A 25,605-nucleotide genomic window follows, 5' to 3' on the forward strand; every position below is an offset into this window, starting at 1 on the left:
TCCTTATTAAGCCGTTCAACGCTGAAAGCACAACGTTGCAAATATGCGTTACGTACGGTATTAACACCCGCCATCAAAGGCAATACAAATCTTCAATGAAATATCATATTCCCATGGCACCATATAAGTATACACGACAGCCATTCGAGTTTCTTGTACAGGTTTCCGAACGACAATATTGGAATTTGGATCTGAAGCATATGGGTTGAGAGGATGATCCACATCCGCAGTCGTGGCCGTGTGTGGCTCTGCTAAAGTTCCCTTGAGTAGATAGAGTACGCATGCACAAATAACCAAGAAAGAAAGAAGCCTAACGGTAAAGCACAGAACGCCTAATACCGAAGATGTGGGTCCGACTCTCACCTGCGGCAAGTTCTCTCTTCGCGCAGCATAACAACCTTTTTTTTTGTTTCTACATTTTAATTGAAAATAGCAGTTAATTTCCCCTATTATGTCTGTGGATTCTATGTCTGTTAACTTCTATGTTTGTAACTTTGTAACTAACAAAGGATATTGAGCATCTCGGTTCCGCTTATTCTTTCGCCTTCTAATGAGATTTTGTTTCACGGATTAAAATAAACTCAAGTTACAAGAACCGAGCATAGGACGTTAAACTTGTTCCGTGAATGTAGGTGGTCGTATGCCAGGAGCCTATCGGGCGCTGGGCTAACGCTCTTGTTTATTTCCTCAAAGGCGCGTGTATTTCGAGGGAGCGTGCTGACTACAGCAAGAAAGCGAGTTCGAAATGCAAACTTCTAGACGTCAACCAACAAAGCTTCCTGCATCGCTCAATATAAAGAATTCGCATGTTACGTAACGCATCTTAGGAAGTCAAACTGCTGATTGTGAGCCGGAGGTTCTCGTATCATTTTTCGTTTTCGTTCTATTTTTTTTTCTCAATATAAAGAATTTGCATGTTACGCAACGCATCTTAGGAAGTCAAACTGCTGATTGTGAGCCGGAGGTTCTCGTATCATTTTTCGTTTTCGTTCTATTTTTTTTTCTCAATATAAAGAATTTGCATGTTACGCAACGCATCTTAGGAAGTCAAACTGCTGATTGTGAGCCGGAGGTTCGCGCAGCGTTTCTCGTTTTCGTTTTCTTTTTTTTTCTGTAGCTTGTGCAGTTGACGTAGGAAATGCCATATGTTAAACATTGTATCTCTCAGATATAGGGCTGATTGTTCAAGTGCATTGTTTTAGAGAATTTTCATAGAATTATACTGATGCGAGAAAAGTTGGGAGAATTATAATGACGTTTCTGTGAGCTTCCGAAAAATAAATGGGAGGCTAGTTATCCGAGTACTCGATAGAATGCATGCTGCCCGCGCAGTGGGTGTGCGGGCGACAATCGAAGATAGCACATTTCGTTGAGCGAGTGGGGCAGTGCAACTAACTAAACTGCCTAAACAGAAATGCCGCAGTTTGAACAGATTCAGTGCAGATGAATCCCAGGTGGCTCTCCGTGTACCACTATTGCTTTTCAGAAGGCGTAACATACACTTAGGCGGTTCGTCCTACTTCTCTTACTAATAAAGACGGTAATTTTCGCCGCCAGATTCTGTTACAGATTCGTCAGAAGACTGCATCACCTAGAGTAAGGCAATAATTACCCTGTTAACCGGAAGGTAAGTAAAGATACTGTCTTGTAAAAAGCCGGCTAAAGTCATCCCAAGTGTTATATAGCGGTTTGTAGCAGAATGTGTGTCATTTGGTACCATATGGTGCGCACGTTGGCGAAAGCAAAGCCAAAGCTGAATCCATATCCAAGCGGACATGGCTGGAATTTTTTTATCACCTGTGTCTTCTTGCGTACGCTCTTCCTATCTATATCGCAAGTGGTTTTCTTCGTTTTCTTTACTTTGTCTGGTGAGCAATGAATATTGGCACACGCAGACAGTTTTGAGTGGCGTTCAACATAAGAGCTGTAGACTTCGCAAAAGCAAAAGGCAAGATGGGCAACTCAGCGCCAATTTAGTGTACATGAAAAAAAAGAGAGAGAGAGAGAGAGAGAGAGGAAAAGAAGTGCGATATTGGTAGGCACTGAAAGGAAAGCTGTCGGCGTGCAGCACATGTGAAATGTAATTTCGGGGCTATCATGCAGAACATGCACAGCTTCACGAGGCTCTGCGGTTCTGTGCGGGAGCTTGGTGCATGCTCGCTACTGCTGACAAAAAAAAAAAAGAGAGAGAGAACTCAAAAAGCGTTTATTTTCACAACAGCACTGTCTTTTTTCCTTAAATAACAAGGTCGACATATATTACCACTCGACCTATATTTCGGTCTATAAGGTATGTTTTATGATCATGGAAAATGTCTCCTCAATCAGTTGCCGAGTTAACGCAAGTTTAGACTGACAAAATTTAACCCAGCTACATGCTTAATTTCAATAATGAACGTTGGGTGAAAAGGGTTGTTTAGCCTGCAGGAAACGTTTCCACAAGAGAAACTTGTTTTGCTCTTGTCGAAGCGTTGGCTCCCGTCAAAGGCTTCCCTTGTTCACCCAGTGATGATGTATTCAATCCTTTGGCTTTTTAGGAGTCCTTAGCTGTGCTGACTTCCAATGTACTAGGAATGCTAGCGCATGATAATGAGGCACTGCACCGCAGGATACTTGAAGGTTGTCTCCCTTCTTTTTCTTTTGGTCATTTTTTTTTACTCAAGGCAGAGTCTCTCTTGCTTCAGGCACATTGCTTCGAGTAAGGTGTGAAAGTGTGGAAATCAGTTTCACGGTTACGCCCTCGAAACGAATGGCGTCGCCATTCCTGTGACACAGTTTCACGTCGTAATGTATCCGATGGCAGCCATCACCCGGTCCATTTGCACCGATATCAATCCGTCCTACGTGTCTGGGCGAGCCGTTGATGGAGTCCAGTGTCGCATTACTTCTTACCACCATTGCTCGAGGGAAACTGCTCGCATTCCAATCTTTGTTCGAAGTCCCCCCCCCCCCCCTCCCCCTTCTACTGACGATGTAGAACGCTGCGATGCAAGTCTACTGAACATGTTTGTTGCTCAAGTGTGCCCTGCCCGGTGTAGCACCCCTGCCAGTGTAGGCAAGGGTGCTAAATAAGTGCTCCCAAAAAGGATAAATTAAAAGCAAAAGCGGCTTCGGATATGACCTACTTTTATCTGTTGAGAGCGTCACTTCTTATGATGATGGTGATGAAGATTATGATGCTCAGTTGTTGCACGTATCCACTCGGAATACGCAATAGCCAGATTGAGTTTTTCTTTCTCGTTGTTGGAAAAAGAAGTTTATTGGTATGTACGATTTCTGATCTTTACTACAAAGCTGCGGGATGGAAATTCACGAAGGCACAAGCTCGGCCACCACATGTTCGCCACGCGCTCTTCGTAAAGATTGAAGATGACGGTGTTAATTTACAGAATTTATTTTGAGTGATGACGAGCTACGACTCGCCATAGAGTCGAATAGGCGAAGCGTCCCAAAAGGGATGTATTGGACATTTATATAAAATGTGACATTTACAAAACAAACACAGATTACAGATGAAATTACACAAACATAATTTATGTTCATGAAATAATAGTCAGCACTTCTGTTCTCAACGCGTGTTGGTTATAAGCTGCATAATTACAGTTCCACATGCGGCCTCATTTTCCACGTGTTCATATAAAACATTCCCCGCTAATCTCGCACAGTGATATAGATTTGGTCAATGCATGGCGAATGATTTGTACAAATGATCACAGCTTACTAGATTAGTTATCACTTAGTGTGCTTTGCACAAAGGGGTTTATCTTTGATCATAAATTAAAGCGCAATTTCATTACACAGCTGGACAGATATGGCATGAATTCCGACGCGCTGGAGACTGAAAGGTTCAAAGATGATACCATATCAGATATTTATGGCATACACCCCACAAAACACAAAAACTGCAAACAGGCATGCTACAAGGCGCTTCGGTCATATAGACAAAACAAAAATATATTTTCATTCCTTTGCGTCAACAACAGATGCTTATCGCTTACAGCCAGAACTTAATACTCCTGTATGAATTGAGCTCAGTCTTAAAGAACAACAAATCAGAAAGCAACGCGCAAAGATTAAAAAAAATCGAGAACAAAAACTTTCTTCGTTGTAGAGATTTAAGATATTTTGGAATGAAGAAAAGGAAAGGCTATAATAAATAATTAAACAATGTCTACGTTACACCTGAAGCAGCCCTTCTGGAGACGCATTTCACAACGAGTGTACGCAAAGGTTAATCGAAGCATTGAGCCAATAAATGTGAATGTGAGACAGAGACATAAGCTATCTATAGATATGTCAGGTTATTCAACGAAGCTTTACAAAGCCTTTTCACAGAGTTTGAAACAAACGGCAGCAACGAAGAAACGCTAAAAAGCCTTACAAATGAGCGAAATGTGTTTCGCGAGAATTTGTATGATGGAGGTCGATTCATTAAAGGTGTATAGAATTTTAGGCAACTGCAGAGTACCGAACCCAAACTTTGCTGTGAAAAGGCAGGTTCATTTTTCTTGCAAATGCGTTAGCAGAACGGACGCAGGGCCATTGGTCCGTATGGCGAATCACGGGGCACGCAGCCAGACTATATGGCGTGATTATATTTAAGTTCTTCGGCATTTTTTTTAGAAATTCCCATTTGCAGATAACTTAATTCTAGTCATAGAGCTGGATTATTCAGAGAGGCGGACATTACTTACATGAGAAATCGAAATGCATATTCAACATTTAGTTCAATATGCGTTCAATGCAAACAAAGGTTCAATAATTACCTTAATTATTTTGTGGCACACATGAAAATTTACGAATTGCAGCCGGTGAGTTTGCAAGACATATACACATGGAATGAACTTTAGGAATGACACAACTGGAGATATGCGCAATGAAGCTCGCCGTAAGAATGCCCTTTTCGACTTTCTTTTTTAACAAAGTGTTTTTTAGGCCTAGAAGCACAAACTGGAACGCCAATGTGTTTCGCTTAACACTTTGGTAAGTATTATCTCGAAACTGGTGTAATCCTGGAAAATTTTACAAGTGTATACGTCTTGGGAACTCACCGGCAACAAGTTGTAAATTCCAGTATGTGCCGTAACGTAAATAAATAAGAAGTCAATAGCAAAGTTTTGGTAATTCGTTGAATGCGTTTTGATTTCTCGTGCTAGTAATGCGTTGCTCTTCAAATAATAAAGCTAAATAAAAAACAAGAATGATGCTATCGGCGACAAGTGATCTAAAAAAAAATTACGCATAACTTGAAGGCTGACACGGGGCTGAAACCGCGATTCTCAACAGAAAAAAAAAACGCATTTGCGAAATTTGTTTATTTTCGATTACAAGGCTTGTAAGAAGCTCATCCCGAATTTCAGTTTCAATCGGCGCTATAGAAAAGAAGAATATGAATTCTTTTCTAGTGGCGGTGGCGCCCTCTCGCCCTCGAGAGCGCCCATGAATGCTGCATGACAGCGAGCAAGGAAGCGAACACGGAGTGAATGTACGCGTTTTAAAGTTTGTTTTTCGCACGCTTTAATCATGGGAGACCTTGAATCAAGAGTACAGGAGACCGCAAAGTAAAAACCAAAGAAGAAAAGCATAATTCTGGCTGGGGCACCGTCGTATGCTTTCGCAGACGAGGGTGCCCCAGCAAGCAGACGAAATGAAGAGAAGGGTCCAACCTATTGATCAGGGCACTTTATTTTTGCCCTTAAAGTAAGGTAGCGGGTTCTGAAATCTTTGCGCTCATTTTTCTCCGTTTGCACTTTTTGACCGAACCTAACCTTTAGGAAAACGGTCATTTCCAAACTGCTTCGCCAAAGCCTACTTTTAGAGTAATTTCTCGACTGAAAATTTGTCAGGAACGAGATGGGGCACTTTTCGTATTTCTGTATCTTTAATAACAAAAGAACATGTTACATATCTGACGTATAATCACAACGGAAAACATTTGACTTAACCTCAAAGTGATGACATTGTTACAGAAATGTAAAGAAAAGCACGCGACTGGCCTTATCCTGTGCTATAATCCCGCTAGAAGGTATCCAACGAGAGCAATCAGCGCGTCTGCATTATTTCTGAAATGATACTTTCCCTAAGGTGGGAGGTGACTAATTGATCATTGTGACAGCCATGACTTCTTTTTTATTTAATTTGTATTAACTATTTAGAATACTTACTTAAAACAAGAAGATGCATAAACCTATCATTTTCATAAATACCCCCGGACGCAACGATTCAAAAGTTAATCTTTAGCCCCGCATCCCCCCTTCAGAATGATCGCCCCGTATATGAATCCCAGGCCGCTAAAAAAGCATGGCTAGGAGTTCTTCATCGGTCGCTGTTATCGAGGCTGGTGGGGTGCACGTGGGTGGATATGGTGTCTCGCCGGACAAAGCGGTGACGCAGGGAATGCTTTGGCAGAACTATGTAGTCCTAATGCTGCTGCGCCACAGACTGAACGTCCGCATCGACCTGAAAGTCATATCGGTGACATTTAGCTGATCTCCAATCTTGCTTTTCACACGTTACTTAGAGGCAACAGCACCTTATTGAAAGAGAACGCCTAAAGAATGACAACGGAGCAGTATGCGCGCAAAAAAATAATTTTAGGAGAGGCAGTAGACGTTTCCTAGAAAACAAAATTAAAGCTTCCAAAAGAAAAAAAAAGGAATGTTACTGATATTTTTACCGAATACTGGGTGAGAAAGGACTCCCAATAGATGGCAATTGTTCCTGCAGCTTTCACTGCCCCCTTGCCGTCTTTACTCCGTTTATCACTCAAGTTTTCTGTCGACAGTGAAAACTATAGCGATTGCCCAGAACGACCCACTGAGGACTCAAAAATTAAAAATGAAATTATGGAGTTTTGCGTGCCGAAACTACAATCTGATTATGAGGCACGCCGTAGGGGGGACTCCGGAAATTTGAACTACCTGGGGTTCTTTACCGTGCACCTAAATTTAAGTACACAGGTGTTTTCGCATTTCGCCCCTATCGACATCCGGCCGCCATGGCCGGGATTCCATCCCGCAACCTCGTGCTTAGCAGCCCAACATCACAGCGACTAAGCAACGACGGCGGGTCACTGAGGACTCAAATCCGCGTCCCTTCCCGCCATATCACCTCGCTGCCAGAAAAGCAACTGAGCACATATTTTTGTCAGGAGATTCCGGCTTACCGCGACTGCCCTCTACAGAGGGATTTCTCGAATATCCTTGGTGTTTGGCTGAACCATAAGTCCTACTTCCAGCACCAAAGACTTGGAGGTAAGCAGCATTCTCGCACCCAACTCTAAGCAGTTATTTCTGTATTGATGCTGCAGGAGGCATAAAAAGACCATCTTCATAGTTACACTGATGACTTAACCACTGTGGGCGGTTCTACAGCGTCTGTAGCTATCCCTGCAAAATCCATGACCACAAAGTTCGGGACCTCTCACCAGACAATGTCGACTGCTGTGTAGCTTGTAGTATTCACAGCGCACTCCGTGCGATTCGTGAGGAACAGCCTCTAGAATTGATTGTCTTGACAGATTCCAAAGTCACATTAAAATGCTTGTTATCAGCTCTACGGCATCAGTCACAAATCCAATTAGTGTTTGAAGTTAGAGAGCTGCACAATAACCTTGTTTAAAAAACTGAAAACGCGAGGGCGCCTAAGCATTTCTTATGAATTGTGAATGCGAAAGCAATATAATGTCCAATTGAATACCGCCGAGCGGTCGTTTGAGTTGTGAACTCCTCGCGGGCAAGTGAGCGCGTTGACACTCTTGGCCAACACCTGCTTGGCGCGTCTTGATTTGACTACGCTCACACAGATGGTGTGCTGGAAGCCATCTCGTTGTCAAGAATAGATGCAACCACAAAGCTTCGCATTCTCGCGTGTGATGCCCCGCGGTGCATATGAAACGCACCCGTTCGTATTGGCTAAACCCTTCTCTCCGACTGTGTATACCACACGTACCTTTTCGAATAAGGACAACTGTCCTCCGCTGACTGACTTGGTATACTAATCCGTCTGCTTGCCACATCGGAATGGTCTACAGTGCTGCCTGTCGCGATTGTGGCAGCGAAGAAACGACCGAACATATCCTTTGTCACGCAGGGACGATCACTCGCGACCACGCTAGCTTTATGGTCATCACGTGAGAAGAGACGACGAAGGCGCTGCCGAAATACACATTCAAGTGGCCTTCTTGAACAACAAACACACCTGCATATTTTTGCGTGTGTATGTGTGTTTGTTTATCTCAGTCTTTGTGCATATGATGCCCTTCTCCGCTTTTATTTCCATTTTTCTGGCTGCATTTACTTCTCACCCAGTGCAGGGTAGAAAGCCGAATGTTTGTATTCTGGTTAATAGACATGGTCGTTGGTGCGCCACTACGGCACACGGTAGCTGTATCAATTCGAGAGCATATATCACGAAATCTCTCTCCGGTTTCTCACTTAATATTCTTTTTCTTTGCACTTTCTTTTTTTCAAGTGCAGGTACGCGTCATGCTCCTCATGGTGGCAGTTGCCAGCCAGCTCCTTAATTCCGCTCTGTGATAGTTTTATGTGCGCAAGCCTAACAATAATAACAATGCACCTATAGGAATCGTAAACCTAATGACCACTACGCTCCTACACAAACTTGGCTTGCACGTTAGAGACTAACCTTTGGTAGTCCATTTAATATTACAAACCTAAGGTTCCAACAAACAGCTCAATTGGAGCTGAGGTCTTTTATACAGTCTGCTCCTTTATTTAGGTATGCGTGCGAAAATGTTTACACACCCTGCGGTTGCTCTAGGCGACGAGATATGGCCTGCCTTCCGTCGTACCTCAGATCTGTCTCTTCAAAATCAATATGATAGTGAAACTCAGTGACATACCAGTGTCGCGCCTCATTTTATAAATCTCGAAAAGGGAGAAAAATTTTATGAGCGTCGAGGCATTCGCCGTCCCTGATGACTCAAGCGCTAGGGCACCCAAAGGCGTGCTCATTCGCCTAGCCCTTTATGCACGGAAACAATGTTGGTCCTTCACAACCACCCAGTCTTATACCCAATACTACTAACGTACAGACTGGTACATCATTCGCTTTGGATAGCGCGGGAAATTCGTGTGTCTGTATGATCGGACGCAGCTTCATTGAAGAAGCACATTGTGGTTTGTATTTATTGTCCTTCGGGATTTACTTGTGCTGTGGATTTCCCTCGGAACATTCTTATATTTAGGAGAGGATAAGTGTGCGAAGTTTACAAATAACCAATTCTCTCACGAAACTTTCCGAAAATAAGTTAATTTCACTAGATTGGAGCATGCGTATATTCAATTTAGATTATATTTGGACAACAACCATGGATGAAATTACTATTAATATTCCGGCAACCTTCGCCGCACTGTTCTGAAGCTAATAAAAGCTCGCTATTACACTCACGAGAATAAAACTTAGCTTGCAGAATAGACGGGGACAAAGCACCTCTCCCTAAAGCTTCCCATGAATCGCAAGCTTGCTCAACCGCCTTATGGTGCAAGGAAACCCTAGCTATCAGATTCCGCTCGATCAAATATTTTTAATATACAAATTAACGCTCATACCTTCATAATAAATGGGCTGTTATTCTCGTGTTAACGAATCTCGATTCGATGTGACGCCTCGACTTAAGGAGAAAAAATGAGGCATAAAGATGTGCTACGAAAATTATTCGCGAAATTATATTACAGCTTCCAAGAAACGTAGGTGTTTTCCGAAAGATTGTTGCTATTGCTTATTATTTATAAAAATACGGCCGGTTTTTCCTACTAGATACAGGAGTCTGCATGTTCTGCAACAGAGTTTCGGTTTCGGAACTGTTGAATCACTGCTGCCGAGGACGAACTTCAGTTATGAGAAAGCTTTGGAAATCTCATACGGTGTGCAAAACTAGTTTGCCTGTCACTACAGGGTGCCCAAAAATGCGTGCTCGAGATGTGAGGTACAAACCACTAATAAATTCCAGCTTTGCATGACGCTATTCTAGATATAGCACATAACACCAGTAACGCCAGCGCCGGCTCATGACGTCAGATTGGACGCCTGTTAGAGAATGGAAAGTGAGAGCGCTTAGCCAGAAATTAAGATTCAAAATGCGAGAAACAAAGCTGCAGCTATATTTTTGAAACAGCTTGGCTCTATTGGTGACGATAGTTTTGCTTTTCCATACACAAAACCCAATACTGCAATGCAGGTGGCAGCGCTCCTAAATCACCCACACACACACACAGAGCTCTCAAAAGCTACACCGGAGTCACTTTACACAATTGCATCAGACGCGGCACTGACCGCTAATTGCGGAGAGAGTGCAAGAAACCGAGACGAAAAGATAAGACAGCGTCGACAAAACCTTAAACCACGCCTATCTGGATTCGTATCGTTTTTATCGCAGCGTCGACCCATTTTTGATCCAGTTCCAAACTTTACCTACAGCCGCGCAAAATCTTATCCGCACACACGCGCGCGAGCGCGTGCTTCAATAAAGTTAGCCTGGTTTTGTGTCCAGCAACTCCCCATTGAGAGTGCGAGAAAAAGAAACGGATTAATCTTCCTGTCGACCATTGCTTGTACTTGCTTGCAGCTAATTCGCGCGATAGCTCTGCCACGCGCGTGCCCGCTCTATACAAGCATTGAAGCGAAACTCACAGCCGGCCGTTGCACAAAAATCAGCGCGCACGCAGGCAAGCGGGAAGGAGGCACGGAAAACAAGAAACACCAATCAAAATATGCTCGCGCTCGCGTAAGTTCGATCGCTTTTTTTTTGTATCGCTCTTTTTCTAGGCAAAGTGGCCAAAGCCCATGGGCAAGGTGGTATGTGTAAGAGAGAGGACGGAGGGGGGGGGGGGGGGGTAAGGCGAATTGCTCGTTAAGAGGGGCGAACCGCTCTACGCGTGCTCTCGCATATATTCGTGTTTAGTAGGAGACCGAGGGAAACGGGGTGGGTGGGAGGGGGGGGGGAGGCAGGTGTAGAGTCGACAACGGAGGAAATGAAGGAAACATGCCTGCGGTCTCAGACCCCGCCCTGCACCTCAGGCATTTCGCGTATCCGCGCGTCGAACTCCTGATGTGGGAGGTGAGGGGGAATGGGGGGTAGCCGCGACTGTCAAGGTTCGCGGTGCCCTCCGATTGAAAGAACAAGAGCACAGAAACAACGATTGAGCGCCCTGCAAATGACCCACCACGGCGCGGAGTTGTTTTTTTTTTTCGTGCAGTTTGTTGAACGGCACGAGCGACAGCTGTGAGCGGCGACGGTCACCCCTCCCCTCAGGGCGGGGGGTTGGGGGCGAGGGGGTACTGCACAGCTTTTGTCTATGATGACCTCGCGCTAACCCCTCGCCAGGCTCTTGCTTCTGGCGGTGCCAGAACAAGTACACCAATGAGATCGTAACACGGCTTATGCCAGAGAAAGATAGAGGGTGAGAGAAGAGAAAGAAAGTATCAAGGAACGTACTGCACCGACAGCAAGCAGCACACCGGACGTCGACATGTCCACAGCGGGGCCCAGTGAAGGACCATTCCAGAGGCTGAGAGCCAAAGCGTCGCGGACGGGTTTCTATGGCCGCAGGTCAAGAGTTTTGGACACAGGGATACAGCGCCGTAGGCTATGCGCGCAATAATGACCACCCTCGCCTTCAGTCTCTCGGTCTTTCTGCCTCCGGGTTTCGTGCTCCCTCCTTCTTCGGTGCTGTGACGTCACGCGGGCCAGAGCGAACCCAGTGAGTGCGGTCGGCCCTGCGTAATATATAAGGAGTGCCATGGCAGCGGTCTGTCACTTCTGTCGGTTCCTCCGGATCAGAGCAGCAGGTCCCACGATGAAGGTACGCAACCAAAGCACTTCTACGGTTCCTACTCCTCGCTCAGCCGCCGCCCGTGGATTGGATTATGTGGACCGTGCACTGCGCGATCTGCAACAGGCTGCACTGCGTTGGATTAGACAGTCGAACGGCGGGGATGACTTGTCTTGGACGGATAGCTAATGGCTCGACAGTCACAGTACTCTTGATGTAGCATTTTGATTATGCAACAGGCTCAGTATTACTAATTGAAGGATGAGCACTGCAAACATGTCATTGTATGCTCAGTATTTAAGAGGTTCTTAAGTTTGCCTTTAGCACGATCTTGTTGTTCGAAACATTTTCTAATCAAGATTCAACGAAAACGTGATTTGTACTGCCTAATTAAATTAGGGAATTTTGATTATGCTGCCCGTTACGAGGCGAAGGTGAAGTAAGTAATGACATTATGAGCAGCATAAAACTACTATACATTCATCGTAAGGCATGAGAGAAGGCCATGTCTGTCTAACTGATAGTCACTGTATAAGGCTATCGTGTCGTTACTTCACCTTACCTAATCATGGTACTAAATTAAAAAGAAATCTCTCTAATATTCAATACCGCCGAAAACGGATTACGATTCCGTAAACGCACACATTGGGCTTCTCGATTTTCCTTTTTTTTCCTGATAATGTCAATCAAACCCATTCCCTCTCAAGTTTTGGAAATGGGTTGAAGATGATAAGAGGTTTGACGTGAAGATGCAGCCAACAAACAAGATTTATATAAGCATCTGTCACTCTCCCCATTATTATTCTTACATTCCTTAAAGTTACATTTCGTATTCGCTCCCGTCATCAGATTTATTTTACACCACAAAACTGCGAGCAGCTTTCCAGAAAATGCAAACTTCTTGATCCCTCTAGCATTGACGGCACTACCTAATATCTCGAGGCAGTTTTCTCCTCTTGTTCTCTTCTTGACATGCAAGTTTTCGGAATCTCACAACCACGCCTTTGAAACTACAAATTTAAAACGGAGTTCATTAAAGCCTTAAAAACACAGCTCAATGCCCTTTTGGAAAATGTTAATTTTTTTTAAATTTTTTTCCCCTCTTGTCCCGTCGCAGGTCGCCATCCTCCTTGCCGTCGTCGCTGTCGCCCGCGCCGGGCTCGTTGGCCACGGCCACGGCCATGCTGCCGTGGCCGTCGCCGCCGTCCCCGAGGCTGGACACTCCTCTCAGCACCGCGTTCAGGACGTGAGTATGCTTACCTCTGTGTACCACACTGTACAGCTGGGAACAACGCATTCTCGTTTTAGTGCTAATACGTCGAGCGAGTAGACAGTCATTAATACCTGCGTTTGACGAAGCATGCACTTCAAATGATACGACGAAATTACTCGCAGTAGTCTCACCGTTCGTGTACTTATAGTGTTTCCCAAATCCATCTGCAGCTGCTGTTAGGCTTAAACTGAATGCCCCTCCAATGCCGTTTTATTTCTTCTGTAGGAGGAACCAGATACTTCAATACTGCAGATACTGCATTTTACGTGCTAGCTAGCTTAATCGAGATTAACTATAAAACCGTTCATACATTTGCTCTCTGTTGTGTGTACCGGTAAACACTTCCGCCACAGTAATGCCTACCGTGCTCGGCTTAAGCCACAGAGCATCTGCAAAGCCTTTGAGAGAAGCATACAACTTTGATCTTCACATAATAGCATGCCAGCGGTTATAAAAGGCGGCAGCAAAAATCAGTTTTCATATGAAGAGTTTGTCGCTCTTTCAGTTCAAAGCTTCTTGAACGCGACTTATTAGAAGGTGAAAGTAATCCTTCACCGTAATGCAGATCGACTTATTAGAGAAAAAAAATTATCTATATTGTGCCTGATTTACAAATCAGAGCTCAATGTGTAGAAAAGGTTCGGCTGCGCACACCAGAAGTTTTTTTATTATAATGATAATATCACTCTAACCTTTAATTGCCAAAAAATTGCATCAGCGAGGCAGTACAGCTACTTAGGACCCTTGATAGGTAAATTGACAGTAAATTCGCATCTTACTTTATTATTATGCGTTGATCACCGAATTAAAGGCTGTGGATTACGCACGTCAGTAAAGGCAGGGACTTGTCGACAAGAGCCTGCATGATAAATTACGACAGTGGGTCGTGTATTGCAACCCAAAGTAACCAGAAACGAAACGCAAATCTGCGAAGAAGGAGCGGAGCTTCTTGCATGAGCTGCGATGCCTCACGGTAAAGATGTCGGAAGCGTTGCACTTTTCCTTCCGTGCAGAACACTCTTCGTTTCGCAACGTTTCATCGGGCTTCCCCCCCAGAACGTGTACGGGGCGAGTCACTTCAAGCGCGGTGCCAGATCGCTCCCATAACCGCGATGACGAAAGTCTCGCCTCGGCAATCACACAACGCGCGCAGCAAGAGTACCCGGCTGTCAGAGTAAAAAAACAAAACAAAACACGGCGGCGCCCGTCCGCTTGATTGAGTGCAGTGACACCTACACGTTGTGCACTACGACAAGGGGGGGGGGGGAGGGGAGGAGGAGGAGAAAGGGGCATTTATGCAGGCTGCCTTTGTGTCATGCGCCAAGCACGTAGACTCGCAATGTGGCACAGAGGTGCTTGATGAATCCGAGGCCTACACCAACACCGCGTCGGTGGTTTCGCGGTTACCTATCATCTCGCCGAAGCGTTGCTCGTAGACCGTGGGACGCAGAGCCGAGCCTTTCAGACTTCTTTCTTTCCGTTTTCTTTTTCTCTCTATCATTGGGCTTGTGATTACGTTAGTCGAAGGTTGCGCATCCGTAATTAGCGTTTCCTTATCGGAGGGAAAGGTAAAAGGATACAAGACAAAAATGCGCGCTCGCCTGGCACGATCGGAGGCGATGGGTAAGTTCGCTTTGCGCTGAATGGACGGTTTGCAAAATACTGAGCGCCACCTGGCGCACAACAGGCAAAGCTGCAGTGCTCTGCGTGCGAGAGTATGTGGTTAGAGAGCCAGTTTCGTTTCTCGGCTGCTGCCTGGCCTCTGCCGCGGCAACCGCGTGTGTTCATGAGGTCAAAAATAATTGAAGACGCCGTCACTCCGTTCCAGTTTTCGTGCATGTCATAGACCTCCGACTTCTCGAAGCGTACCACTCAAACTGATCGCGTGTGGAAATATCTGCTTTCTATAACTGCCACTATTCTCCAGGCTCATCGAGGCTCGGCACTGAATGACAATTACGTTGAAGATATCGTATATTTGGGGCTGCTGATGCCAGCACGTGACTGATGCGAGTGAAATACACTCCTTCAACAAAGAGCAGTGTGCGCGTCGTCGAAACACGCTGCCGATGTGTCGCCGAGTGTCCACACTTGGTTTCGCAGACTGGCCGCGCGCAGCGACCAGCGTGCGAGGCGGCTCTTTGCTGCAGACAGAGTATAGAGAGACCCAACTCTGCGTTCATTTAACCGCGACCTAATCGTCCAGACGCTAAAATACTCATGAAAATAAACACTTGATGGCCCGCTCCGTTTTCATTACAAGCGCCGTCGGCTGCTGCTTCGACAACCGGGAGCTAGGCCTGCCGGCTCGAGCGTTCGGCGGCTGCCGACAAAGTCAGCGCGCCGAGTGTGATGTTCCGCTTACGAGAGTTTATCCTACTAATATGGCCCATCTGGAACAAAGCAAAGCTTCACGGAGCTGTTTGACTTGTTACGACGGTCCTTTTTTTGCGCAATGTCTCAAACGACGCGCCGTTCTCTCGACGCACTAATTGCCATCGATGAAGACGGTAGGCCTCGCTCGCTGGCCGTGGGTGTCGCCGGTTACGAAGAAGCTTCTGCTAGGAAGTGAACGCATAGTTTTTTGCTAGATCTTTACCTCATGCATCAATATTAAAAGGCTAAATAGGAAATACATTTGCCTATCTGTACACCGTCGGCAGAAAAGAGCTAGCCGAACTCCGTCGCGCGGTGGTCGCTCCGCGCTGCCCGTCGGTCACACCAACCGCCCTCGAATGGTGTGTTTCGATCACTTCAGTGGCTTAGTACTAGGCGCTGATTGTCATATGAGCCGCACTTTCGACGTCACTTTATAATATTTAGTATAATAACATGTCAGCGACAACTGAGTGACACCACGGCGCGTTCGCAAGCGCTGTCCGTCCCCGTCCATCTTGAACTTTCCCTATTCCGGCAAAATGCGGCTGCGTTTAAGGGTGTCTCGAAGCTTGCAGGCCGAAATAACTTCGCAGCTCTGGCATATGACAATTCAGTAGCAGATAATAGCGCGATCAGAACCGGCTCTGCGAGGTGCGAGCAAGTTGTGTGCTGTGATAGCATCTCCGGCCGTCGCTTATCCATGCTGCTTTCCTCGCCGGATAGCTCTTCTCGGACGGAAACCAAAATAAACTCATGCTCCGTTTGCTAGTGAAACACTTTGTGCACAATACGCAACACAACGAGCCGTCCTTTTCACGAAAACACCGCGATCAAAACCACCACAAACCGTCGTCTCAAGGCGCGCTATAGCTGCGTTGGTTGTTCGTCTGCTTCTCGTACCTAACCATGTAGAGGGCGCGCGTGACAGCCGTGTTCGCGCATGCGCAACAGTATTTTTGCAAACCGTCAATTGCTTTCCCGTCAACGCACGAGCTCAACTCCGACTGCTGGCTTTGAGCCTGCTGAATGATTAGCCGTTCGTGCTTCAATGCGGCGCTCTCTCTTAACGTAAGCAGCGTGACATTTCCTTAGACGATTAGCTCGCTGAGATGTTGCATCTTACCGCCGCTGCATATATACAAAAATCACAAGTTCGCCATGGACTGGCCGCCTCGCGATATAGCAAAGCTTGAACTCTCTGACACTGACATCGGGAAGTGATGTCGTACAGCTCGCTGTAGACAATACATGAGTGCTCACGTGGCTGTAGAGCGTGGCGCACTATTTTCCTCACAGTGTAGAAATCGCAACTGCGTTATCGCATGATTCTTACCACGGCAAACTTGTGCACCCAACGTGCGTTTAGAGCACGAAAGCTGCGAGATCGTCGTAACGGCTGCGGACACCACATACCTCCGAGTGCCCAACATGATGCTTCTTCAAACACTGCTCATTCATTAACCAGAAGGCACAGGTATCAGCCGCCCACCAAACGCAGTCCTGAGCTTACAGGGAAGCATTGTGCCAGGCGCAGATGCGCAGTGTTCAACATAGCTTTGGTTCTTGCAGCTGTGCTCTAATGCCCTAGCTGTGTTCTGTATGGAGAGTTTCGTGCAATGGTGTTAACGAACCCCAAGTCTCAACTTTGCTCGTTTTTGTTTCCCCTTTTCTCGAAACCGCAGCTCCACGGAAACTACAAGTTCGGCTACAAGGAGGCCCACACCAGCGGCAGCTCTTTCCGTCAGGAGTCCGGTGACGCCTGGGGCAACAAGGTCGGCTCCTACGGACTGACCGACGCCGACGGCCGCGTCCGTGTCGTCAAGTACGTCGCCGACGGCCACGGCTTCCGCGCCCACATCTCCACCAACGAGCCCGGCACCGCCGCCTCCCACCCTGCCGCCGCTGCCTACAACGCTCACCACGCCGTGCCCGCCGTCGGCGTTTCCGCTGCCAAGGTTGTCGCCGCTCCCGTCGCCAAGGTGGCCGTCGCTGCTCCCATCGCCGTTGCCGCCGCCCCTGTGGCTAAGGTTGCCGTTGCCCCAGTGGCCTTTGCCGCTCCCGCCTATGGATTCGGCTACGGCCACGGCTATGGACACGGCTACGGTCTCGGACACGGTCTCGGATACGGTCTCGGACATGGTTTTGGCTTCGGCCATGGTCTTGCCTACGGCGGATTCGGCCACGGATACGGCCACGGATACGGCCACGGCCTCGGCTACGGTCTTGGCTACGGCTACGCCAAGCACTACTAATTTATTTTTGACAGGGAAATGATAAGAACTTCTACCTTGGTTTTCCGATGTCCTCTGTGCCATCTCTCCTCTGTGAACTCGTGTACAGTGTCTGTCTTGTCAGTGTGAAAAAAGAAAAGTTGAAATAAAGAGAGGAGTTGCCGAAAGTTTTACTCCAGTTTTGTCTTGTTCTTGTCAACGTGGGTGCAGCGAATGTTCGTAAGAACAGCAACCTATAGCTGAATCCTGCTTCAAGGAAATTCACGGGCACGTGCGGAAAATTTTGTTGTAGCGGGAATTTTCTTGCCGCAGAAACCAGCAGCTAAAAAAAAAAAACTTCCGACAGCTGTTAATTCCCAGAAATGAATCATTTTAGCATGTTACTGCTTTCGCGCTAGCAGTGGAACAATGCGTAGCTCACAGGCAGTGAGTAGCTGCACTGCAACTTCTTCGTCGTGAGCGCCAAGAAAGCGGCGGATAGTCTCAAATGAGTGCATCACTTGTCAGACAAATCGGCGACAACGCGAAAGCTCTTAACGATCTTGTCGTCATTCAGCTCCTCCTGGACAGCCACTCCAGTGTCTTCGTCGACGTAGTCCTAGAGTGCGACCCGATGAAGCAGAACGCCGGCCCCACCGAAAGAAACCTGCGATGCGGCTGATCTTACGGCTAAATCCTGGCCAACATATTTTTTCGTCGGGAGCTCATGCAGTGTCCTGTGGATTAGTCAAAGACTGGTATTGGAACTGAAACACTGCATGCACAAAATAGTTCTTTATATCTCCGCATCGAGTCGACATCCAGGAAGTGGCGATCTTCGGCACCGCCATGGATAAGTCGACTTTATGGGACGCGTCCATGTCGGGTTTTGATGGTAACAATAAAAATTCAAACAGCGCATAAACGACGGATGCACTCGATTATCATTAAAGGGCGTGTACTCTTCACATACTGGTCCACACTGTTGATCTTGAGACTGGATGACTGAAATGACAGCTTGGCGGACAAAATTTCCCCTCAACTTTGGGCACCTCGACATCGGCCAGACAAAGCACCGAACAGTTGTTGAGAAGCAAACGAACTTTGTGGGCTTACCTCTTCCTATCCTGGTAAAATGCCCCGCGTCATCCACGACAGGCTATTAGGGACGCGTACTTCACCGCAAGGCTTCGCGTGCCGCCGTTAAATAGACCCTAAAGAAAAATACCAAATCTGTCTCGAAATAGAGTATTCTTTCAAAACTATTTACGTTAATTTTGCGGCAATACCTTGATCATTAGAAGAGAAAATGAAGATAATTAAAGTTTCATTCAAATTTTCAATTTAGCGCCGTAATTTTAGCGTTGATACGTCACTGTGACGTCACAAATTTTGAAGTAATCTTGTCGTACATGCGCCGCTGTGACTCAGTAAAAGTTCTCGAAACTTGCTAAGTTCAGTCTACATAGCTTTCAGAATGCAATGTAGTTCATGTTTAAAAATTAAATTAAATTATGGGGTTTTACGTGCCAAAACCACTTTCTGATTATGAGGCACGCCGTAGGGGAGGGCTCCAGAAATTTCGACCCCCTGGGGTTCTTTAACGTGCACCTAAATCTAAGTACACGGGTGCTTTCGCATTTCGCCCCCATCGAAATGCGGCCGCCGTGGCCGGGATTCGATCCCGCGACCTCGTGCTCAGCAGCCTAACACCATAGCCACTGAGCAACCACGGCGGGTGTAGTTCATGTTTGCTGACAAAATAAATTACGTATGCTTGAGTAGACACCTTCGGAATTTCAGACGTCACGGCGCTCTTCTGAGCGAAGTTGAAAGTGAAGTTCAAAGTGACGCATCGCCACTCGTCTTTCGTTATTGCATTTTTACTGGCTCATCAAGAGACCTCTCAAGGTAACAGTTAATTTTTTTTTGCTATTGCAGAACGGTAATTTACTATAGTATATATAAACTTATTTATCTCTTTAGTCTTCCATTAAAGTACAGTGGCTTGGGGTTCTTTGCCGATGACAAGACGAAAGGGGGAGGGAGACACTTGCATGATTATAGATTGGGTGGATATATAGAAATGTAGTAGAGTGAACAAACGCAAGGGCTGAACCTTTGGTGTGTTTGCGCGGCTACGAAGAAGGTTAGAATGGATAGTTCGCAAACGGTGGTCGGTGTTGCCACGTGTTGAAGCAAAAAACAAACAAACAAAAGAATTGGCTCGTCATCCCGGCCCAGTGAAAGTGGAAGTCCAGCGAAGTTGCAAACCACCGCTACAACCGCTGAGGGAGGTATGCAATACTTTATTGTTTCAGAATAATGGTAGTAATTATTGTAATTTAGAGTAATGGTAGTAGTAGTGGGAGCAAAGATAACTGACAGCACGCCGCCACTTGTCATATTGCCGTTAATTTTCTGTTTGCGCTCCTCATATTCACGCTACTCCTCGCGAGCCTTAACTATGCGTTGCCCACCCATTGCTGTGCTGCAACAACAATGAAATCAAGTGCTACACAGTTTTTTTTATATATATGAAAGGCTAGTGACGTCATCGCGGCAGCTTGCGCAACAGTAATCTCTACCCGGAAACGTATGCGGGATGCGCTACTATTCTGAAGGAGCGCTATGGGCTTCTCATTGTTATCAGGAGGGCCTTATCATCAGTGATCTGGTTTGGATGCTTGTTTTGAGTTTGTTCTTTACTGAAGCGAATGCTGTGCTGCAAGTTGTATGCGTGATGCCAAAGAATGTATGCACTTTTCGCTTAAGTCGCGGAAGGCCATGTTTTTAAAAATTGCTGATGGTATCTTTTTTTCTTTCCGCGCGGACGCGCCGCGAAAAATCCAGGCCAACTAGAGGCCTGGCAACTTCGCTGTAAAAAATACAATTTCAATTACCTTGGAAAAATATCAGTCACTTAGCCAGTGCGATTGGGCAACGACTGGTCATCGAACCTAAATATTTGACATTAATACCGTGAAGGAGGAGGAGACACGTGCTTCCGTGCCACAAGACTCCAGCTCCAAAAGAGGAACGTATACGTGCTGAAGCGTCCAGTCAGCAACTTACCGGAGCACCTAGAAGCATCTGGGGCCGAATCCACTATGCTTCTCATTCGTTAAGTGCTATTTGCCATTGGCCGCCCGCCTTCGCTAATGATAAGCCCTAGAGAAGTGGTTTTTGAGGGGAAGGAGAAAAGGCTAGCGCTATTTTCTGCAACCCCATGCGGGAGCACGGCTCAGCGCCAGCAGGGTGGAGGGGATGGGGTTAAAAGAGAGAGAGGGTAGGAGGTAGAAAGGTAGAGCGTCGTAGAGATGGAAGCGAAGTAGTGACCGATCAGGAAGCCCGAGGTGGTGGGATGGCCGTTAGGCCATCTGTCTTTGTAGAAATGTCCTATAGTCTCGCCGAGAGCCCCGATGAGTCGAGGTACTCGACGACACTTAGGAAGGCTGGTAGCTGATTACGACAGGGGAAGAGGATATCAGCCCTAGCATCTGCAGGGTCGGCTGAAATCCTTTCTTACAAACAGTTGTAGGGAACGAGGTTTTTTGTGAATACGGGCCCTGTTTTGTACCTTGCACTGTACGCTTTCCCCATCGGATGGGTAAACAGGGCTGCTTGTGACCACTGCGGCAGCGAGAAAGCTATGGAAAATGTCCCTTACCGCTGTCCTAGATACAGAAGCTCGTGACCGTGTTGGTTCCTCTTGACGACCGGCCGCCTTCAGATGCGGGCAATCCTAAAATGCCGACCTATGCACCACGAGTCGGTCAAGACACTGTTGAAGTTTTTACGTTCGAGTGGCCTATTAGAGGGGCTATCGTTCTCCCAGACGTAACCCGCATTACCTTTTTTTGTTGCACATTTGCTTCATTTCCCAGCTGTTATTTCGGTCTGCCTTTCCCCCTTTCTTCAGTGCAGGGTAGCAAACCAGAAGCTTGACCAGCTGACCTAGGTCCCCACCTTTCCCATTCAATCATACACATACAGCGTACGAAGCTGACTGGACTTCCCCACAAAAGCACTTTTTTTTTGCTGTGTTGATTGGCATACATTGGCGCAGATGCGATAACAAACGATGCATCAAAGACGCAGAAATTCGAAGTTTTCCGCTCCTGTTAACTAAAACGACTGTTCGGATGAGCGATCAAGATTTGCCAGGTAGTCCGGTATTTGAGAAAGCGCAATTGCTTGTGCCATAGGCAGCCATAGTTATACGTGCCATATTAGTGGACTCCATTGAGAATGCGGCATTAAAATTTATAAGCGCTAAGAACAAAAATAATAGTTTTTGCAATTCAATAACATGAAAGTTGTTTTATCGACGACCGCTCTATCATATTCTATCTCATCTCTATCTATCATATGCTCTAGTCATAAAAACTCGTATGCACATCAACGATGGTGTACTTCTACAAAGAAAGAAAAATGCCACTGTTACTGGCGCCAATCTTGACGGAAGCGCTGTATAACCTCCACAGTTTTTCCGGTTATCTACGTAAAATAGTTTTCAAACTTCGTGGAGCGTCAGCACTTTGCAAAAAGTAAACATACAGTGAAACGAAACTCAACTTCGCGCGCATACCTTTTATCGCGATGCCTTTATAGCGTGCATGAAATAGGTACCGTCGGTCGCTAATAGAAACTTCAAAATTGAAGGGCACTTAGGTATATCTACGTGAATGAATGTGAAAGCGTTGCAAGGTCTCTCCGACGTCGCCCCACGGCCTTGTTCGCGTACTTGCGTCGACGTCCAAACGAGCCGGGCGAAGCTATTCACTGAGAAGTCGCAGTCAGAGGCTCGTCCGTCGGAGCGCACAACAGAACTCGCCGAAATCACCGCACCGACTACAGTCTTCAAACGCTAAAAAAAAATAAAAAAAAATGAAAATGTCACACTGGTCTTAAATAGTTGTATTTGGTGGTTATTCTCATAAAATTATTGAAATGGTTTAACTTGGCGCTATGTAATTCGAGATAAGTAACGGCTAAAAAAATTATTCTTTAACGAAGAAAAACGGCGTCTCGCTACGAAATATTGAAACATTTTGTAGCACATTGAAATGCAACGCCGAAAATTTTAACTGAGCTCGCGGAAGAGCTGATTCCTCTTAAGTAAATGCTTTGAGAAGCTAACCGCCGTATTCAGAAACGCATCTTGACTTGAAGCCCATGCTTGACTTGATATAAATGACGCCTGTTGCGAACGCGCCCAAGATGCTCATCGCGTTTCTTACGGTGCGTTCGCGACAGGCGTCAATAAAATCAAGTCAAGCATGGGCTTCAAGTCAAGGTGCGTTTCTGAATACGGGGGTAAGACGGGGAAACACAGCTTTTCATGCCATCGCGTAAAATGTGCGATTTCTTCAGCTGCGCTGAAGTAATCGCATTTTCGCACATGTGAATATCTTCGGATGCAAGACGGCATATGGAGACCCCCATAGGGGTCTCGATCACTATATCTTTATTTCAGCATAGTCATGAAATCTTTCGCGTTACCCAGAGCCAGAGGCACCGGGGAGGGAAAGGACAGGAATGCATCGCGCGCTGCGCCGGCTTCGTTTCCGTTCAGTTCAGTCTCGGAAAACGGATGGGTTGGCCACGCGTTGTGCGTTCTCCTAAGGAAAGGGCAGCCTTCGACGAGCGGCGGCGAGAACTCGCCCGTCAAAGAGCGCGCCGTCGGCGCGCCGATCCAGCCGTAAGAGCCGCCCGAGCCGAGGAAGTCCCAGAGCAATGAGATGAAGATAGAGAGATAGAGAGAGAGAGAGAGAAAGGCAAAGGAAAAACACGGAGGTTAACCAGAGATTGCCTCCGGTTGGCTACCCTGTACTGGGGGAGGGGCAAGGGGATGCGATAGGTGAGGGAGAAGGATTTAAAAAAAACTACACACACACGCACGTACACACAAACGAGAAGATCCCGAGATGGGAGGGAGCAGGAGGCCAAAGAAATGCGGCACCGTTACCTGTGGGTTACATAACAGTGACGAAGGTCACGTGCACGCAGGACAAGCTTTGATTACCCCCCTCTTTCGGTAGGGCAAGAGTAGGTCATTTTTTTTTAAATGTACGGCACCACAGTATACCGATGCAAGCTCCGCTGTAGTTACCGCACCTCCCATACAAATGCCGCAACCGCTGCTGCAGCCCTGTCGGCACCTCCGACGCGCGTGACGGTATAACCACAGAAGCGCAGGTAAAATTGCTGCGCGACTGGCTGCTCTAGGCTGTTAGCGTGTATTCGCGAGCTTCTTTCACGTTCGGAAAAACACTTATGTAACACGTATTGAGTAACGGAAAGCTGTGTAGGCAGTTTTTCATGCAGCTCTACAATTTTTTCATTTACACTTTTAATCTGCCTATAAAAATTGAGAAGCTTAATAATTAAGTAAGACTAATTAACTTATTAGGCGGAATGCAAAAAATGATCTGAGTATCTCCAAGGGACGGGAAACACCGTTACCTTCGTTTTATCCAGCTGCGTAGCATTTGCATATTTCTAAAGTTTGGCTCAAGTGAAACACCCTGTATAGTGTTGTTCTTATAACGCCGAATTTATGTGGTTCTATTTGGGCTCACGATATTAAACTTATTTTTGGAAGTTGACGGAGTGCTTGAAGCCTTTTTCACCTCCGCCGCGGGACGCCCAGTGTTACACTTTCTCCTGGATCGGCCCATGCATTCCTGTCTACGCGCCGTGATACGGACGGAAGCCGGCGAGGGTACCCCTAGATCGGTGTACACATCCGAATGCTGGCGCCATCTTACAGTGGAACACAATAGCAGGAAGACCATTCAGCAACTAAGATCCTACGTCACTGCCAGTCTCTACGAAAGACCGCTTCAATGGGAAACGAGGTACACGCGCTCAGCAGCAGTGGCATTGTGCACACCTTTCGCCGTATGCTAAAGTATTCAACAAGAGATTTTTGAACCACACATACCCAGGCCTTCCATGTGACACAAGGAATGACTAAACTAATTGAATTTCTCAGGCTAAAATACGTGGTAAAATTGTAAACTACACTTACAGCCTACGGACATGATAACTCTCGCATTGCAATTTGAATATACAGAAACGTAATTCCGTTACGCGAAAACTCCAACAAAACCCTTTTTCAGCGTTTCTACAATGCATAGACCGGAGACGGCGTCCGCCATTAGCGCACGCCAGCGCGTAAATATCTCGGAGTCCACGGAGAGACGCGCCAGCCTCCTTGATTTACTTCCAGATGGCGCTTGGCTCCGCCGCATCGCGGCACATGCAAGGGGCCGCGTTTTTACCAGAAAGCCCGCCTTCGTGAATAGCGTTCGCCGCCAGAGTTTCCCGTAAACATTACGGTTACATAAGCTGCAGTTGCCGTTAAGCGTAAGAAGCAATCAGGGATCTTTGAATGCTATCGCGTTCCACTCTGAAAAGCGAAGCTTAAGCATCTTCAAAATTTTTCTTTTCTCTTTGCTTTCTATAGATTACAAGCTAACAAGATGATATCGGTCATAGCTTTCATAGTATAGCCAAGAATGGCTTTCTGGATGTGAGAACGGCTCTTCAATGCTTTGCCCATTATCACTGATAATCTGCACGCGACTTGATAACCTTTTGTTAGTGAAATTGATTGTCTGATCAGTGGCATTTTACGTCCCAGAGCCTCACTGGGGTTATGAAATGCGCCATGCTGGAGGGGATCCGGATTGCCAATGCACGGTACACGAGCGTTTTTTTTAAAATTATGTTCTCTCGAAATTTTTTTGCTTTTCTGTTCGCTCGCCGCTGCAGGGATACGAACCGGAGAGCACGTGCTCAGCCTTGCAGAACGCAGTAGCCATTATGCCACCGTGGCGGCGTTAGTAATATTATGACGAAAGTAAAGCGGGGAAAAAAAATCCTGCTGAACCAAGTTCAAACTTGCATCGAGAAAAAAAGAAACAATTGCCTTGCCTAA

General features: G+C 46.4%; 2 protein-coding genes across 7 annotated transcripts in view; one reads left to right on the forward strand and one right to left on the reverse strand.

The window, feature by feature from the left end:
* The window catches only part of LOC135920237 (uncharacterized), a 163,700-nt gene that overhangs the window by 132,884 nt on the left and 5,211 nt on the right, over positions 1-25,605 (reverse strand). The window lies entirely within an intron of this gene.
* Positions 11,668-25,605, forward strand: part of LOC135920210 (fibroin heavy chain-like) — a 54,959-nt gene continuing 41,021 nt past the window's right edge. Inside the window, exons 1-3 of the mRNA XM_070539443.1 lie at positions 11,668-11,825; positions 12,913-13,041; positions 17,130-17,689. Of these exons, the coding sequence (XP_070395544.1) occupies positions 11,763-11,825; positions 12,913-13,041; positions 17,130-17,689 (752 nt within the window). The 5' untranslated portion in view covers positions 11,668-11,762. The remainder of the gene's footprint in view (positions 11,826-12,912; positions 13,042-17,129; positions 17,690-25,605) is intronic.

The sequence above is a fragment of the Dermacentor albipictus genome, chromosome 5, assembly GCF_038994185.2.
Source record: "Dermacentor albipictus isolate Rhodes 1998 colony chromosome 5, USDA_Dalb.pri_finalv2, whole genome shotgun sequence".
Lineage (NCBI taxonomy): Eukaryota > Metazoa > Arthropoda > Arachnida > Ixodida > Ixodidae > Dermacentor > Dermacentor albipictus.